The sequence below is a fragment of the Rhinatrema bivittatum genome, chromosome 17, assembly GCF_901001135.1.
Source record: "Rhinatrema bivittatum chromosome 17, aRhiBiv1.1, whole genome shotgun sequence".
In the NCBI taxonomy this organism is placed as follows: Eukaryota; Metazoa; Chordata; class Amphibia; order Gymnophiona; family Rhinatrematidae; genus Rhinatrema; species Rhinatrema bivittatum.
The window spans coordinates 53,185,353-53,204,510 of NC_042631.1; the positions used below are offsets into that span (position 1 = coordinate 53,185,353).

The window sequence follows — 19,158 nt, forward strand, 5'->3', positions numbered from 1 at the left end:
TTACCGCTGCCGAAATACTTGATAGTATCCATGAGTTGAAGGTGGGGAAATCACCAGGCCCTGATGGCCTGACGGCAAAATTTTATAAACAATTTGGGCCCCTTCTGGTAACACATCTGCAAAAAGTATATAATTCTTTAAGACAGGGAGTCAATCTGGGACCTCAAGCTAACCTAGCGGGTATTACGGTTCTCCCCAAGCCAGGGCGTGACCCTACGGTATGCGGCTCATATCGTCCCATTTCCTTGATCAATCTGGACCTCAAGATTCTAGCGAAGATACTTGCTGGTCGCATGAATAACTACATCACGGGCCTCATACACCAAGATCAGGCGGGATTTATCCCGGGGAGAATGGCTGGGGACAATATTCGGAAATTGATAGATCTGATGTGGATAGTTCACGGTCGCCGGGGGAATGCGCTCCTTCTTTCCATGGATGCAGAAAAAGCGTTCGATATGGTTCATTGGCCCTTTCTGTTTGGGGTATTGCGTAAAATGGGGTTTGGCCCGTTTTTCTGTGAGTGGCTGCTTAAATTGTATGAACATCCTCAAGCCTGCCTCAAAATTAATGGGGGATATTCTGAGAGTTTTACGGTGGGTAGGGGAACAAGGCAGGGGTGCCCACTATCGCCCATTCTTTTTGCGATATTTTTGGAGCCTCTAGCAATTAAAATTCGCAGTAATTCAGCTATTCGGGGAGTGCAGGTGGGTGATGCCCAACATAAACTTTGTCTTTTTGCAGATGATGTTATCTTTACGGTGACGGATCCACATGACTCCCTCTTGGCCATTGAACAGGAAATAAGGTGGTTTAGCGAGGTCTCTGGATACAGGGTCAATTGGGAAAAATCAGAGATCCTTAATCTTACCTGTTCTCCTTCCAACGTCCACCACCTTAAAACCTCTTCATCCCTTTCGCTGGGCTTCCCAAAAACTCAAGGTATCTGGGGGTTTATCTACCCAGCCACCCGAGGGATATTTATGCTTGCAATTACCCTCCGCTTATACAAAAAATCTTTTTTGATTTGGATATTTGGCATCGGCTACCTATGTCCTGGTTGGGGCGCATAGCCACTGTCAAGATGAATATCCTTCCGAAGTTATTATACCTGTTTCAGTCATTACCTATAGCAATCCCTAATATAGCCCTCAAACTGTGGCAGCGTCGGATCTTTAGCTTTATTTGGAGAAGACGCCCACCACGTGTTAGTAGACATGTTCTTTATCAAACTAAACTGGAAGGGGGGCTTAGTGTGCCCAATGTTCAGTGGTATTATGTAGCAGGACAGGTTCGCTCTCTTATAGAGTGGCATGTGGATAGAGATCCCAAACACTGGGTAGCTCTTGAGCAGTCTCAGGTACCGGAATTGCAGTTAGCTGCCTTGCCCTGGCAACCTAGGAGTACGTGGAGGGCCTGTAAAAACCATTTCTTGCCTACTACCTCTCACACGTTAGAGTTGTGGTCCACTTGGAAAGCTAAGTTGGTGGGTACTAAGAAATACTTTTATATGACGAGTTTATATCATAATACCAATTTTGGCCCGGGGCTTCATGCCTCCGCCTTTCAAGCCTGGAAGGCCAGATCTATCACTAGATTGGAGCATTTGTGGGGCGGGGATAAACTCCTTTCCTACGCCTTGCTGCGTGAGAGGGTGGACATCCCGACTACTGAATGTTTGTCCTACAAGCAGTTGGAGCATTTTGTCTTACAAATGGAGTGTTAGCAGATTTGCGGGGCGGCAAGACTTTATTTGAAGGCTTTTGTTCCAACCCCCTTGGAACGAGGGGTCTTCTCTCCAAGATCTATAAATTGCTTAATGGTAGGTTGTTGGTTGCCCCCAGTCATATCAGAGCATGGTGTGCTGATTTAGGGAGGGAACTGACCACAATTGAATGGGAGCAGATCTACCCTTCGTCTTAGTAAAGCCCTCCATCTCATCTCTCCTTGTAGAAAATGGGTACAAGTTATTATTTCGTTGGTATATCACTCCTGTCAAGCTGGGGAAAATGTATCCAAACATGATGGTAATGCCTGGAGAGGGAGTGATGCTAGGGGAACATTTTTGCATATGTGGTGGGAGGGGGCTAGTATCCCAAACTGTGTGGAGGAAAGTTGAATGTTGGTTAAACAGATGCTTCCCCAACCCATTACTCTCACTCCTAATGGCGCGTTACTGCATGATTTCGACCGCCTAGAACCAGAGGGGACATCGGAACTGTTGTGTACAGGTGTGTGTAGCTGCTCGTTTGGAAATTGCACGTCTGTGGAGGGACAGGAACGGGCCAGGCTTGGCTGTGGTTCAACGGAGGACAGATCATATCTGTACCCTGAATAAACTCACAGCGGAAAGACATAAGAGATTGAAATGTTTTACCAAATCTGGAATCCTTATCTCAGCTGGCGGACTACTGCGGCTTCCTTGACGTCTGTTACTTAGCCTGGGACTATGGATAGAATGCGATGAGTACACCTTCCTGCTGTATATTTCTTGTCTATAGGTTTCTATTCTCTGGCTGGGGGATCTAGTCCTTGCGGGGAGGCGTCATACAGTCTTACTGTCTTGGCCTATGGCTCTTTGAACCATTGTTTCCTTTTTACCTTAATATGCTGTTACCTTAATATGCTGTTGCCTATGAATAGTATTCACTGCTTATGTACTCTCGGGAGGGGGCTTCCTTCTGGTACAAGGGGTGGGGTGGGGGGAAGGAATTTGGGAGGGTCTGAAATGATGACACTGTGACGCAACTTATCTGTTGATTACTTTATTGTTGTTCTGCTGTAACTTACTGTGTCAATAAAAATGTTCGTGCCAAAAAAAAAAAAAAAGCTGCAACTACCACGAGGCATTTGGGTGAAAACTCGTGGTGCGGATGCCAGGCCGAAAGGTAGCACTCGGTATTGGTAGTGATTTCGGCCTACTAGAAAACGCAGGTATTTGCGATGAGATTGCGTGATCGCAATGTGGGTATATGCGTCTTTCAGGTCTAGAGAGCATAGCCAATCCCCTCTTTGCAGCAGAGGGAGAAGCGAGCCCAGGGTTACCATCTTGAACTTCTCCTTGTGAAGGTACTTGTTGAGGGCCCGTAGGTCCAGGATTGGACGAAGTCCCCCTGACTTTTTTGGGATCAGGAAGTACCTGGAGTAGAACCCTAGTCCTTGTTGTAAGGGAGGAACGGGTTCTATAGCGTTTGACTGTAGGAGAAGAGAAACTTCCTGCTCTAAAAGAACAGAGTGATCGGTGAGTCTCCACGCCTGCAGGGGTGGGGAGTCGGAAGGGAGAGTCAGGAAGTTGAGATGGTAACCCTGTGCAATTATCGCTATCATCCACTGATCTGTGGTGATATGATGCCACCTTTCTAGAAAGTGGCACAGCCGACCTCCTACTGGTATGGCTGGAAGAGGGGTTTGGCAAGTGCTCTCTAAGAGAGAGTAAAAAACCTGCCGCAGGGCCAGGTGGTGGAGCTGCTGCGGGCTTTTGTTTACGAGACTGGCGAGGTTGAGTTTTATGGTAAGACCTCGCAGGCCTAGCCTTGGCTAGTGGGGGATAATACTTCCGTGGCCGGAAGAAAGACTTTTTAGAGTCCTTCCTAAACGGCTGTTTAGAAGGCAAGTCAGGAGGAATGGATGAGAGCTGTTTAAGTGTCTCATGATGATCCTTTAGTTCAGCAACAATTTGCTGAATCTGCTCACCAAACAAATTATCCCCTAGACAGGGCAAGTCAGAGAGCCTGTCCTGAACTTCTGGACGAAGGTCAGATGACTTGAGCCAAGCCCAGCGTCTGGCAGAGATGGCCGTAGCAGAAAGTCTAGTGGAAGCATCAAAGATGTCATAAGCCGTTCTTATTTCATGCTTCCCAGCTTCAAATCCTTTATTTAGTAGGGATTGAAGCTGTGGTTGAAACTGTTCTGGTAAGGCATCTGAGTACTCCTGCATCTGTTTCAGGATGACTCTATTATATTGAGTCATATACAGCTGATAAGAAGCTATTCTAGAGATCAGCATGGCTCCTTGGTACACCTTTCTACCTATACTATCTAGGAATTTATTTTCCTTAGTAGGGAGGTATGGAAGAATGTGGCTTTAGTCGTTAGCTTTCTTTTGAGCTGACTCTACCACAACAGAATGATGGTCCAATTGTGATTTCTGAAAGCCAGGTGCTGACTGTACGAGATAGGTAGAGTCAGCTTTTTGTTTACCGGAGCAATAGATCCAGGAGATTCCAATTCTTTTTGAGAAGGTCTAGAAAAACCTGATGAATTGGAATAGAGGTGATGACCTTAGGGGCATCCAGGAATTGGAGCAATTCCATCATCTGGTGCCTGTCATCTTGTTCAGATTGAACTCCGACATCTTGTTCAGATTGAACTCCGACATTTCCTTCACAAAATTTATGAAAGAGAGGTCCTCAGGGGGAGAACGCTTTCTACTCCCCGCAGGAGAGGGTGGTGAAGGCAAATCATCGGTGTCAGTAGAGGTATCATCACCCCAGGTGTCATAAGGATCAGGATGCTGACCTGTAGGACCATGAGGGGGCTGAATACCTGAAGGCCCCGGTTGAGGCTTCCGAGAAATTGGAAGGAATCACCGGGGGTATCGAGAATATCCTCGATGGAATCGGTTGCCAGCATCGGTGCCGGCATCGAAGGAAGCGGTGTCAGCATCGAGGGAATCGGAGTCGGCATCGGAATCCTCGGTGGAGCTGATGTGCGTATCGCCCCCGAGGAATGTATCGGTGGCGAGGGACGACAAGGCACCGATGGAACTACCCCCGAAGGGGGGAATTCGGTACGGTGTTTCTCCACCTGATGAGAAGGCTGTCGGTGATTCCGGGTATTGCCGGTGGAAGGGCATTCATAAGCGCTTCCATCCGGGCAAGCAGCGGTGCCAGTGCTGCTGGAATCGGATCGGTGACCGGTTCCACTCTCGGAGCCGGAGTCGGTGCCGGAGGAGTCTGGAACCGTAGTATCGCCTTGTCGATGGCCTCCTGGACCAGCCGGTCCAGTTCTGCCCGGAGACCTGGGGGTAACGAGACCCGCTCGACGGGAGAGGGAGGCTGAGGCTGAGCCGGAGGGACTACCGTCACCAGTGGAATTGCGGCTCCCAAACCCCGGAGGGGTGAGAGTTGCCCTCGGTGTCTGCGAGACAGGAGTGGACGGTGCCACTTCTGGTCGAGACTTCTTTGGCGGAGGCTCGGACAGTGCAGAGGCCGATGACATCGGTTCCTCGACGGGCCGAGACTTATGACGTCGATGGCGATGTTTCTCCTTCCGATCCCCTCGATGATCAGGGGAAGGGACAGGAGTCGATGGCCGTGAAGTCGTCGATGGCGGACGGTCACCCAGAGGGCTGTCGATGATGATGAGACTTCGCGGTGCCAGGTTCCGATGACGTCGATGCAATCGATGGCGTTGGGGTACGAGCATGGAAAAGGAGTCTCATCTTCTCCATTCTGGCTTTGCGACCTTTGGTGTCATTAGGGCACATTTGGTGGCAAGTCAGGACATCATGCTCGCTTCCTAAGCACAAAACACAGACTCTATGTGGGTCTGTGATATTGACATAGTTCGGTACAATCCGGACACCAACGGAACCCCGACGCCATAGGCCAAAAATTTAGCCGCGGGACTGGTCGACTGCCAACGGGCCTCGAGGGCCAAACTCGACGGTAGTCGACCAAACGACGGCAAAAACTTACCGAAGTTCCGCGGAGTGAAAAATGTGGAAGAAGGGAGACCCCTGTGGGGCAAATTTTCTTTTCTGAAATTTAATTGAAGAATTCCTGTGAGGAACGTGGTTAAGAGCTCTTTGACCGCGTGGCTACTGCTGCGCGGAAAAAAGAAGACTGAAGGGAGACCCCTGCTGGCTGCAGGGTTGGTGCCGTGCTGGGCATGCCCAGTAGGGGCCAGTCAAAGTTCCTGAAACTTTGACAGAAGTTTTCCGTGGTTGGGCTCCATCCTCGATGTCACCCATTTGTGAGGACAATATCCTGCTCGTCCTGTGAGAATACTTTATATAAATTACTAACTTAAGAAATAAACTTCCAAACACTAACAAACAAGAAATTAAAATGCAGAAAAGATACGTGAACAAATGGTCATCATTTATTGAGATATCCGAGATGGAAGTGGAGTACATGCTAAAAAAACACAAACCCGGCTCCACACAAAATTGACTCAATACCAACATTTGAACTTAAGAAAACAGCCAACACAGTCTCACCTACATTAGCTAAGATCATAAACCTATCCCTTGAAGAAGGAACTATGCCAGATATACTGAAAGGGGGCAATTATAAAACCAATCATAAAGAAAAAAAAAAGTGACCCCACGATCCTGAACAACTACCTACCCGCCCATCTCAAATCTTCCCCTAATAGCTAACTAATAGAAAAAAACAGTACAGAAACAGCTAGCCGAACACCTAGATAACAATAACATACTGTATCCATCTCAACATGGATTTCGAAAGCACTACAGCACTGAGACACTACTTCTCTCACTAACAGATAACATTCTAAGAGGTTTCGATAGCGGTAAACATTACATTCTAATAATGCTAGACTTATCAGCAGCCTTCGACACATTAAACAATAAAATACTACTAAAAAGACTAGAAGAAATCGGATTACATAGCAAAACAATAAACTGATTCAGTTCATATCTAAATATAGGTTCTTTCAAGTTCAGATCAACAACGTATTATCTGAAAAAGTCAATCTCAAAACAGGAATACTGCAGGGATCAGCCCTGTCTGCAACCCTCTTTAACATATGCATGCTGCCCTTATGCCATCTGCTAGCAGGTCTAGGAATCATACATTACATTTATGCAGATGATATTCAACTAATTTTACCAATCGAGGACACACTAGAGAAAACATTAACCTTAGCGAACATGTACCTAGACATTATAAAACAACTGCTAAACCGAATGGAACTTGTGATCAATATTGAAAACCCAGAAGTTCTACACTTAGAACGGAAAAATATGGAAATCATCCAAACTCCAATAATCCTCAAAGACAACCTGAACATTGAACTAGCAGAAAAAGTACGAAACTTTGGAATAATAATGGACCCAGAAATCAATCTAAAATAACACATCTCTAAAAGTAAAAGAAGGCTATGGAAAACTCATGGTACTCAGAAAACTAAAACCACTACTAACACTAACTGATTTCAGAACAGTACTTCAAGCACTTGGGTTCTCCAGCACAGACTACTGTAATGCCCTTTTACTTGGACTCCCGAATACAACATTAAGGCCACTTCAAATACTTCAAAACACAGCAGCTAGAATACTAACAGGAAAAAGGAGGGGGGACCATATAACCGAAACCCTGGCAGAATTACATTGGCTACCTATTGAACACAGAATTAAATACAAAGCCCTATGTACCACACATAAACTAATACATGATGAAAAATCGGACTGGCTAAACACAGCATTACGAGTGCACGTCTCACACAGAAACCTTCGATCGGCAAATAAAGCACTCTTAACCATTCCCTCAGTAAAAACTGCGAGACTAACTCAAGTGAGAGAAAGCAAATGTTGCTTACCTGATGTAACAGGTGTTCTCACAGGACAGCAGGATGTTAGTCCTCACAAATGGGTGACCGAGGATGGAGCCCACCACGGAAAACTTCTGTCAAAGTTTAAACAGAACTTTGACTGGCCCCTACTGGGCATGCCCAGCAAGGCACTGACCCTGCAGCCAGCAGGGGTCTCCCTTCAGTCTGATGTTCAAAGCTACAGGCAGTGCCTAGAAAGTAAAAACAAAACAAAACCAACACCCGCGGGGTGGCGGGCGGGTTTCGTGAGGACTAACATCCTGCTGTCCTGTGAGAACACCTGTTACATCAGGTAAGCAACATTTGCTTTCTCACAGGACAAGCAGGATGGTTGTCCTCACAAATGGGTGAGTACCGAGCTGAGGATGTCCTGACTTGCACCAAATGCACCCAACGACGTGCAACAGGCACTACAACTGGGGTGGAATTGGTAAGGGCATCCGCACCCTACCGGAAGGTGGAAGGGGGTTGGTACATCACGTTGGAAAAAGGTTACGCAAGACAGATTGGCCGAAGATGGAGTCCTGTCTTCCAGCTTTTGTCCAAACAATAGTGGGCTGCAAAGGTATGGAGAGAACTCCAGGTTGCAGCCTTGCAGATGTCAGGAAGCGGCACCGATCGAAGGTGTGCCACTGACGTAGCCATGGCCCTCACAGAGTGTGCTTTGACACGGTCTTGAAAAGGGATGCCCGCTTGCTCATAGCAGAAAGCAATGCAGTCCGCCAACCAGGAGGAAAGAGCCTGCTTACCCACAGGTTTGTCCTAACTTGTTAGGATGGAAAGAGACGAATATTGAGTGCTCTTCCTGTGAGAAACTGTACGGTCTAGGTAAAAGGCTAGAGCCCGTTTACAGTCTAGGGTATGCAGGGTCTGTTCTCCAGAGTTGGAGTGGGGCCTGGGAAAAAAGATAGGTAGTATGATGGATTGATTAATATGAAACTCAGAAACTCCTTAGGTAAAAATTTAGGGTGAGTGCGGAGTACCCGCCCGGTCCTGCAGGAGCTTAGTGTAAGGCGGATAGGTAACTAGGGCCTGTAATTCACTAACCCTGCGAGCTGAAGTGATAGCCAAAAGGAATAACACTTTCCATGTGAGATACTTTAACTCACAGGAGTGCAGAGGTTCGAAAGGAGGTTTCATTAGACGACCAAGAACCAGATTAAGGTCCCAGGATGGGGCCGGAGGCCGTAAGGGTGGCTTCAGATGGAGCAAGCCTTTAAGGAAAACGTGTTACTAGGGGTTGTACTGAAATAGGGACACCCTGTACACCTTTATGGAAGGCGGTCTACCGCACTGACCATGCATCCTAATGGAAGAGGTTTTAAGACCTGATTCAGAGAGATGCCATAAATAGTCCAGAATTTGGAGATTGGACAGGAAGGGGGATCAAGGGACTGAGAAGTGCACCATGATGTGTACCTTTTCCATTTGTATGAGTAAGACTTTTCTTGTGGAAGGCTTTCGTGAAGCTATCAGGACTCGAGAAACGGAATCTGAAAGGTTGAAAGGCTGAAGGACTAACCTTTCAACATCCATGCCGTCAGGGACAAGGCTTGGAGGTTGGGATGGAGGAGGCATCCGTCGTTTTGAGTGAGCAGATGCGGGTCCTTTCCCAGAGGAATGTGCCTGCGGATGGGAGAGATCCTGGAGTAATTGGAACCATACTTGGCGTGGCCAGTAAGGTGCTATCAGGATCATGGTTTCCTCCGTCCTGGCGTAGCTTCACACGAGAGTCTTTGACACAAGAGGAAGTGGAGGGAATGCGTAGAGCAGAACCGGTTGTCCACTTGAGGGAGAATGCATCCCTCGGCCGAGAGTGCTGGCTCCGAATGAGAGAGCAGTAATCGTCCACTTTGTGGTTCTGAGGGGACGCAAAGAGGTCTATGCGGGGAGAACCCCACTTGTGAAACAGAGAGGTCGCTATCAGAGGATCGAGTGACCACTCGTGCGGTCGGAAGACAACGGCTCAAGCCGGTCTGCCATACATTGTCTACTCCCGGCAGGGTAAGTGGGCCCTGAGGTACATGGAGTGGGAGAGGGCTTCCGCCCAGATCTGCGCAGCTTCCTGACACAGAAGGAAGGAGCCTGTGCCTCCCTGCTTGTTTATGTACCACATGGCCACTTGGTGTCCGATCTGGATTTAAGATTATCTGATGAAGAGATGATCTTTGAAAGTGCGGAGCGCATAGCGGATTGCTCGAAGTTCCAGGAAATTGATCTGGTGTTCGGCTTCCTCGTTGGACCATAACCCCTTGGGGTTTGAAAGTTGTCCACATGGGCTCCCCACCGATGTGAGAAGCGTCGGTGTTAGAATTACTTGCGGGATTCCGGTGGAAGAAAGGGTAGCCCTGAAGGAGGTTGACTGAGTCGTCCACCAGGTTATAGGATAGGCGCAGCGCTTGTGTGACTGTGACTATGGAGGACAGAGGCTGAAAAGCTTGAATCCATTGGTGTCGTAGAGTCCATTGTGTTAATCTCATGGCTAGTCGGGTCATGGGAGTGACCTTGAAACAGAGGATGCCATGTGTCCTAGGAGAATGAGGAACTTGCGAGCCGTGGCCGTATCTTGGACTGGAGCTGGTGAGCTAGGGACATGAGAGTTTGGACCCGTTGAAGCGGAAGGTAGGCCTTTGCCTGTAAGGTGTCCAAGTCTGCCCCAATGAAAGATAAGGTTTGAGATGGGACGAAGCAAGATTTCTCATAATTGACAAGAAACCCTAAGAAAAGGAGTGTGTTGATTGTCAATTGTAGGGAGGACCGGGCAATCTGAGGGGTGGAGGCCCTGATTAGCCAATCGTCCAGATAGGGGTATACGTGGACACCTTCCTTCCTGAGGAATGCTGCTACAACTACGAGGCATTGGCATTTGGTGAAACTCGTGGAGCAGATGCCAGACCGAAAGGTAGTACTCGGTATTGATAATGGTCGCGGCCTACTAGAAACCGCAGATATTTGCGATGGGATTGTGTTATCGCAATATGGGTATAAGCTTCCTTGAGGTCGAGGGAGCATAGCCAATCCCCTCTTTGCAGCAGAGGGAGTAACGTGCCCAGGGTTACCATCTTGAACTTTTCTTTTTGAAGGTACTTGTTGAGGGCCCGAAGGTCCAAAATTGGACGTAGCCCTCCTGACTTTTTTTGGAATTAGGAAGTACCTGGAGTAAAATCCCTTGCCTCGTTAGAGGGAGGGACAGGTTTCTATAGCATTTGATTGCAAAAGAAGGGATACTTCCTGTTGTAATTGAGTCAAGTGGCTGGATAGACTCCATGCTTGAAGAGGCGGGGAGTCTGTCGGAAGAGTTATGAAATTGAGGTGGTAACCCTGTGCGATAATTGCCACACCCACTGGTCTGAGGTAATCCGTATCCAATGCTGCAAAAAGTGGCACAGACGACCCCCTACACAGGGATGTGGGGGAGTGGGATATGGCATGTGCTCCGTATCGGGAAGTCAAAGGCCTGCCGCAGGCCCGGAGGTGGGGCTACAGCAGGTCTTTGTTTCCGAGGTTGGCGTAGCTGAGGTCTGGTGGAGGATCGAGCCGGACGAGGCCTAGTCGACGGAGGGTAATAACGACTGGCCGAAAGAATGACTTTTTAGAGTCCTTCTTAGGTGGTGGTTTGGAGGATACCTCAGATGGAAACAGACGAAAGTTGTTTCAACGTCTCGTGGTGATCCTTCAATTCCGCCACAATCTGTTGAATCTGTTCTCCGAACAGATTGTCCCCCAAGCAGGGTAAATCGGCTAGACGATCCTGGACCTCTGGGCGAAGGTTGGATGATTTTAACCAAGCCCAACGTCTGGCTGAGATGGCAGTAGCTGAGACTTTCGTGGAAGCATCGAAGATATCGTAGGCCGTTCTGATCTCGTGCTTCCCAGCTTCAAATCCTTTGTGAAGGAGGGCTTGAAGCTGTGCTGGTATTGGTCCGGTAATGTGTCAGCGTAGTCCTGCATCTGTTTAAGGATAGCTCTGTTTGTATTGAGTCATATAAAGTTGGTATGAAGCTATGCGAGATATCAACATAGCCCCATGATACACTTTCCTGCCCACACTATCAAGGAATTTGTTGTCCTTGATAGGGGGAGTGGAAGAGTGTGGTTTTAGGCGCTTGGCCTTCTTTTGCGCAGACTCAACTACAACAGACAGCGATGATCCAGTGAGACTTCTGAAATCCTGGTGCTGACTGAACGAGGTATGTTGAGTCAGCTTTTTTATTAACTGGTGACACAGATGAAGGTGATTCCCAGTTTTTTCTTTAAAAGATCCAGAAATACCTGGTGAATGGGGATGGAAGCGATGATTTTTGGGGCATCCAGAATTGGAGCATCTCATCATTTGGTGCCTGTCATCGGTCTCAGATTGCAGCTGAAAAGGCACAATTTCTGACATCTCCTTTACAAAATTTATAAAGGAGATCTTCAGGAGGAGATCGTTTTCTACTCTCTGTAGGAGATGGTGGGGATGGTAAATCTGTATCTGAAGATGTATCATCACCCCAGTATCATAAGGATCATGTAGGGCTTGCAGTCCTGAAGGACCTGGTAGAGGATCCAAAGGCATCGATGGAATCGGTGCTGCAAGCGGAACTGTGAACGGCATCGAGGGCTTTCGGGGGTACCGATGGAATCGGTGCCGATCTTGGAATCGATGGAGCCGAAGGATAAATCGGTGGAAAGGTATGTGAAGGCACCGATGGAACGACACCGGACGGGGGAATCCGGAACGGTGTTTCTCTCTTGTCGATGAATGTCCTTCCGGAGATGATGGTGTAGTCGGTGCTACTGGAATCATCGATGGAAGGGCGCGCATGAGTGCCTCCATACGATTTAGTATCGGTGCCAACGCTTCCACTAGAGGCTCGGTGGTCGGTTCCCTCCTCGGTGGCAGAGTCGGTGCTGAGGTCGGTGCCTGAGGCGCCTGAATCTGCCGAGGCGGTGCCGGTGGAGGCTGGAATCTTCGCATCGCATTCTCGATGGCCTCCTGGACCAGCCGGTCCAGTTCTGCCCGGAGACCAGGGGTAACCATACCCGGCTCGACGGAGAGGGAGGCTGAGGCAGGGCCGGAAGTACCACCGTAACCGGTGGGATCACGGCCCCGCCCCCGGGAGGGTGAGGGTTTCCTCGGTGCCTGCGAACGAGACGTGGACGGTGCCAGGTCTGACCGAGGCTTTTTCGTCGGTGGCTCGGCCTGTTCAGAGGTCGATGGTTGTGGATCCTCGACGGGCCGAGACTTGTGCCGTCGATGGCGATGCTTATCCTTCCGATCTCCTCGCCCATCCGGGGAGGGGACAGGAGTCGACGGCCGAGAAGTCATCGGTGGAGGACGGTCACCGGAGGGTTGACGATGGGGTGCAACTTCGACGGTGCCGGTTCCGATGACGTCGATGCTATCGATGGCGTTGGGGTGGGTGCATGGAAGAGGAGCCCCATCTTCTCCATCCTGGCTTACGACCCTTAGGTGTCATTAGGGCACATTTAGTGCAAGTCAGGACATCATGCTCACTTCCCAACATAGAACACAGACCCGATGGGGATCTGTGATTGACATAGTCCGGGTGCAATCCGGACAACGACGGAACCCCGTCGCCATGGCCTAGGGCCAAATTTAGCCGCGGGATTGGTAAGGCCAACAGGCCTAGGGCCAAAATCGACGGCAGTCGATGAAAATCGGCAAAAAAACTTACCGGCTTTCGCGGAGGTGACAAAAATTTGTCGAAGGGAGACCCCTGAGGGGCAAATTTTCTTCGGAAAGAAAAAACCGAATTCCTGTCAGGAACGTGGTAAGAGAGCTCCTTTCACCGCGTGGCACTGCTGCGCGGAAAAAAGAAGACTGAAGGGAGACCCCTGCTGCTGCAGGGTCAGTGCCTGCTGGGCATGCCCATAGGGGCCAGTCAAAGTTCTGTTTAAACTTTGACAGAAGTTTTCCGTGGTGGGCTCCATCCTCGATGTCACCCATTTGTGAGGACAACCTGCTTGTCCTGTGAGAAAGGGCCTTATCTTTAGTAGGCCCCACACTTTGGAACACAATGCCCCTAGAGATCAGGTTGCAAAGAGATCTCAAAACCTTTAAGAAAAGTTTAAAAACATGGCTTTTTAAACAAGCATTTTATAAAGAAATTGGAGAATGAAAATATACAGGAATAGGCAGAAGAAGAACACCAGCACACAGCACTATTCTAAGAATGTGCATTTCAATAATCTATGAAATCTACCTCACAAACATAATTGTAAACACTATATATATGATTTTTACCCGTGAACAGTACCTTACAGGTACACCTAGTCATGTCCTCTTCACCAAACAAGTGATTGTCTTTAACGATTTATTGTAACTGAACCTTTTGTGGCACCTGTTAGAATGTACGATAGTATGCACCCACTTACATTAATCTATGTGCCTACATGTAAACAGTTGCGATGGTATAGAAAAAATTTAAAAAATAAATAAATATATAGTGGAGGTAGTGCACCCTAATTTTTGTTTTTATCAAGTGCACAGTATTTACCAAACTTAGCCATCAGCTGGCCCATCTTGACCTTCTTATCCTGTTAGGAACATGGGGGGGGGGGGGGGGGGGGGGGGGGGAAGAGAAGGAATTTACTGCCAGAATTTAAAGTAGTCATTTTAACCATCACATAAGAAATGCCTGTTAATTTGCTCTATTGCTCCCTCTTTGGTTTCTTTTTTTTTTTATTATGTTTTACAACACGCCTCTCTGTATATCACAACTTTTTTTTTTTTTGCTTTTTAATCTTCTATTCAGTCTGCTCTTAGCCGTACATAGACTGGTGTGATGCCTTTCGGGTTATGACAATCGCTATAGTAGTATTGTCCAATTTACTTAAATTCATAATTGTGGGAGTGATTGAGGACTTTTAATGACTTTAAATACTCAAATATGAAATAATGGTGTCAATTATCCAAATAATTATTTTGTAGGTACTGCTGATTTAAACTGGCCTTACATAAAAATAATTTGCTTAAAAAAAGTATCCAAATATATTCAACATCACTACTGAATGCACTTAATTCATTTTCTTCTAGCTTTCCAGTTTATAGTTCAAGCCTGCTCAAAATACCAATCAAGCAGTTCACAAAGGGCATCCCATATGTTGGTCTAAACCCACTAGCAGGTTATAAATATAGACCCAGTACTATAGAAAGGTTATTTCGGGGGTTTTTTTAAATGCACAGAATCCACATTAAAAGGTATGACTAATGTGCTAGATCATGTGACTATTATAGTTTAATATGTGGCACTGTGGAGCCATTTGAAAATCACAGGTTTACACCAATCAGGATAAGGGCTTTATTCTCTCCCTCCTACCTGCATGTGTAATAGCAGCATGTCCATAAGCAGTAATTCACCCGACAGCCTTAAAAAGGATTCCCTTTGCTTTGTGAATTTTGGACTTTATCCTCAGGCCGGGCTGTTCAAACACGGAAGGGTGAAGGAACCTTTGTCATTTTAAGGGCAATTCAGACATAAGTGGTTCAGAGTTCAGGCTAGAAATGAGCTTGCATTTAGCTCTGCTTTGTATAACTCATGAAAATCCATATCACTTCTCAGGAAAAGGGGTTAGAACTTCTGCATAAGTCTGGTTTCTGCAATTCACTATACAGAAGCAACATGTTCCTTATCTAATGACAGCTATTACATAGGGAACAAACACACAAACAGTTGACCTGGCATTTACCCAGGAGACGATTGCATATATCACTCCAAAGTGTTTATAGAATATAAAGTACTAAAGGATCACGTCTGGATGTAAGCTGCTTATATGAATGTAAGAGAAATACTATACTACTACTATTACTACCAGGCTGCTTTCTTGTAAAGCTGCCTGAGCAGTTACAAAATTTCTGCTATTACTACCATCATGTGCAAAGTAATTAAAGGATTTGCACAGCAAAACAATTTACCCTGGTGTTCATTTTTTGTGTCTGAAAACCTAAGTAGGGATCCAGAACCAGACGGTAGCAAGGTCATCATTTTCACAAGAGCTCCTTGGCAGACATTCCAGAGGAAAGGTACATAGCGACTCTGGCTCTCAAACCCTAAGGCTTGTACCACCAACTGCTACCTGAGAAAAGAAACCCACAAGTACAGGAGAATGCAAAATCATTCATGCCAATGACATCTTGTTAATTTCAACTAAAAAACAAAAAAATAACTTTTCCCCCAGAACAATTAGTTGAAGCTGCCATGATAGTGAAAACATATGAATAAATTCAGATGACTTAACATTATAAAATTCATGTTTCAATTTCAAACATATACTTTTTTTTTCCTTAAATGGTTTGTAAAATCTGGTCAAAATATTAACCCACCACAATTCAAAGCCATGTTCAAATTAAGAAGTGATAGGTTAAACCAATAGGCCATCGAGTCCAGTAATGTCTTCTTGAAAGTGACCATTCTGGATCCCCTTGAAGTATCTAGCAAATCTTAGAACATAACTGTCTATAACTTTAACTAACCTGTCCTTCAGAACACTTGTACAAACCTCTTTTAAACCCAACTATACTAGTGACCCTACAAAGTAGTATAGCACATAAGCGTAGTCAGTTTATACCTCCATGGTAGGAACTGCTACTAGTACTTTCCAGAAGTATGATGTTACTACAGAAAAAAAAAGAGGTGGCGATATTGCCCCACATAAATCTCTGGTGAGAGCTCATTTGGAATAAAAGGATAAACTGGTTGCAGTTGGTCCAGAAGGTGGCTACTAAAATAGTCAGTAGTCTGTTGTAAAGCATAAGGGGACTGACAAAAATCTAAACATGTATACCCTTGAGGAAAGGTAGGATAGGGTTGATATGATAAAGACATTTAAATACCTCCAAGTTTCTATGTACAGGAAGCAGGCCTATTTCAAAGAAAAGGAGGCATTAGAACAAGGGGTAAGGAGATGAATATGAAAGGGGATACCCTCAAGAGTAATCTAAGGAAATATTTCTTTACGGAGAGAGTAGTGAATGCCTGGAACAGTCTTTTAGTGGAAATGGTGAAGCCAAGGACAATATGTGAATTCAAAAAAGCAAGTGATAAGCCACAGAACATAAGAAATGCCACACTGGTCAGATCAAGGGTCCATCAAGGCCCAGTATCCTATTTCCAACAGTGGCCAATCCAAGTCACAAGTACCTGGCAAGTACCCAAACATCAGATAAATCACAAGCTACTATTGCTTATTAATTACCATAAACAGCAGTTTAAGGATTTTTCCTCTAGGAACTTATCCAAACCTTTTTTAAACCCAGTTACCACTAACTGCTGTAACCACATCCTCTGGCAATGGATTCCAGAGCTTAACTATGCGCTAACTGAAAAAGAATTTTCTTCGATTTGTTTTAAATGAGCAACTTGCTAACATTCATGGAATGCCCCCTAATCCTTCTATTATCTGAGAGAGTAAATAACAGATTTACTTAACTTGTTCAAGACCTTTCATATTTTGTAGACCTATCATAACCCTCCTCAATCTTCTCTTCTCTAAACTGAACAGCCCTAACTTCTTTAGCCTTTCCTCATAGGGCAGCTGTTCCATGCTCCTGATCATTTTGATCGCCCTTCTCTGCATTTCTCCAGGGCAGCTATATCCTTTTTGAGATGCGGTGACCAGAATTGCACACAGTATTCAGATGCAGTCTCACCATGGAGCAATACAGAGGCATTATGACATCTTCTGTTTTATTTGTGATTCTCTTCCTAATAATTCCTAACATTCTGGTTTGCTTTTTTTGATCCCCACAGCACACCTGAGCAGACAATTTCAATGTATTATCCACTATAACGCCTAGATCTTTTTCCTAGGTGGTTACTCCTAAATATAACCTAACATTGTGTAATTAACAGCAAGGGTTATTTTCCCTATATGCCATCACTTTGCACTTGACCTTGTTAAATTTCACCTGCTATGTGGAGTCCAATCTTCCAGTCTCGCAAGGTCCTCCTGCAATTCATCACAATCCACTTGAGATTTTAACTACTCTACATAATTTTGTGTCATCTGCAAATTTGATCACCTCACTCGTCGTATTCCTTTCCAGATCATTATAAATATATGTTTTAAAAAACACTGGTCCAAGGGCAGATCCCTGCGGCACGCCACCCTTTACCTTTTCCAGTGTGAAAAACTGACCATTTAATTCTACTTTGTTTCCTATCTTTCACCTGCTTGCGATCCACAAAAGGGACCATCACCACCTATCCCATGACTTTTTAGTTTTCTTAGAAGCCTCTCATGTGGGACCTATGTCTAACATCTTCTGAAAATCCACATACACCATATCTACTTGTTCACCTTTGTCCACATGTTCATTCACACCCTTCAAAAAAAAAAAAAATGGAGGAGATGTGTGAGGCAAAGACTTCCTTGGGTAAAATCCATGTTGGCTGTCTCCCATCAAACCATGTCTATCTAAATGTTTTGTGATTTTATTTTTTGTAACAGTTTTCTACGATTTTTCCCAGCACTGTAGTCAGGCTCACTGGTCTATAGTTTACCGGATCACCCCTGAATCCCTTTTTAAATATAGCGGTTACATTGGCCATCTTCCAATCTTCAGGTACATCGGATGATTTTAATGATAGGTTACAAATTAAATGAAATAGGTCTGAAATTCATTTTTCAGTTCCTTCAGAACCCTGGAGTATATACCATCCGGTCCAGGTGATTTACTACTCTTCAGTTTGTCAATCGGGCCTACCACATCTTCTAGGTTCACTGTGATTTGATTCAGCTCATCTGAATCATTACCCATGAAAACCTTCTCCGGAACAGGTATCTCTCTAACATCCTCTTCAGTGAACACCGAAGCAAAGAAATCATTTAATCTTTCTGCAATGGCCTTATCTTCTCTAAGTGCCCCTTTAACCCCGCGATCATCTAACGGTCCAACTGACTCCCTTGCACGCTGCTTCGGATATATTTTAAAAAGTTTTTACTGTGAGTTTTTGCCTCTATGGCCAACTTCTTTTCAAATTCTCTCTTAGCCTGTCTTATCAATGTCTTACATTTAACTTGCCAATGCTTATGCTTTATCTTATTTTCTTCTGTTGGATCCTTCCAATTTTTGAATGAAGATCTTTTGGCTAAAATAGCCTCTTTCACCTCACCTTTTAACCATGTCTGTCTTTTTGCCTTCCTTTCACCCTTCTTTATGTGTGGAATACATCTGGACTGTGCTTCTAGGATGGTATTTTTTTTTTTTTTTTAAACAATGTCCACGCCTCTAGCACACTTTTTATCTTTGTAGCTGCTCCTTTCAGTTTCTTTCTATTTTTCTCATTTTGTCAATGTTTCCCTTTTGAAAGTTTAGTGCTAGAGCCGTAGATTTACCAACTGTCCCCCTTCCTGTCATTAATTCAAAGTGATCATATTATGATCACTATTGCCAAGCAGCCCCACCACAGTTACCCTCTCTCACCAAATCCTGTGCTCCACGGAAAATACATCAAAAAATTGTTCCCCTCTCTCTTCTGTTCCAGAATCAATTGCTCCATAAAACTGTCATTTATTCCATCTAGAAACTTTCTCTCTCTAGTATGTCCTGATGTTACTTTTACCCAGTCAATA

General features: G+C 45.6%; 1 protein-coding gene across 3 annotated transcripts in view; it reads right to left on the reverse strand.

Moving 5' to 3' along the window:
- The window catches only part of LOC115079454 (histone-lysine N-methyltransferase KMT5B-like), a 400,353-nt gene extending 384,699 nt beyond the window's left edge, over positions 1 to 15,654 (reverse strand). For 2 of the 3 annotated variants that reach the window (XM_029583070.1, XM_029583072.1), the window contains exon 1: positions 15,500 to 15,654. In XM_029583070.1, the coding sequence (XP_029438930.1) occupies positions 15,500 to 15,511 (12 nt within the window). In that variant the 5' untranslated portion in view covers positions 15,512 to 15,654. Of the gene's footprint in view, positions 1 to 14,903; positions 14,989 to 15,499 lie in introns of those variants that run through there. The other variant, XM_029583071.1, reaches the window with a different exon arrangement.
- Between the last annotated feature and the right edge of the window lie 3,504 nt (positions 15,655 to 19,158).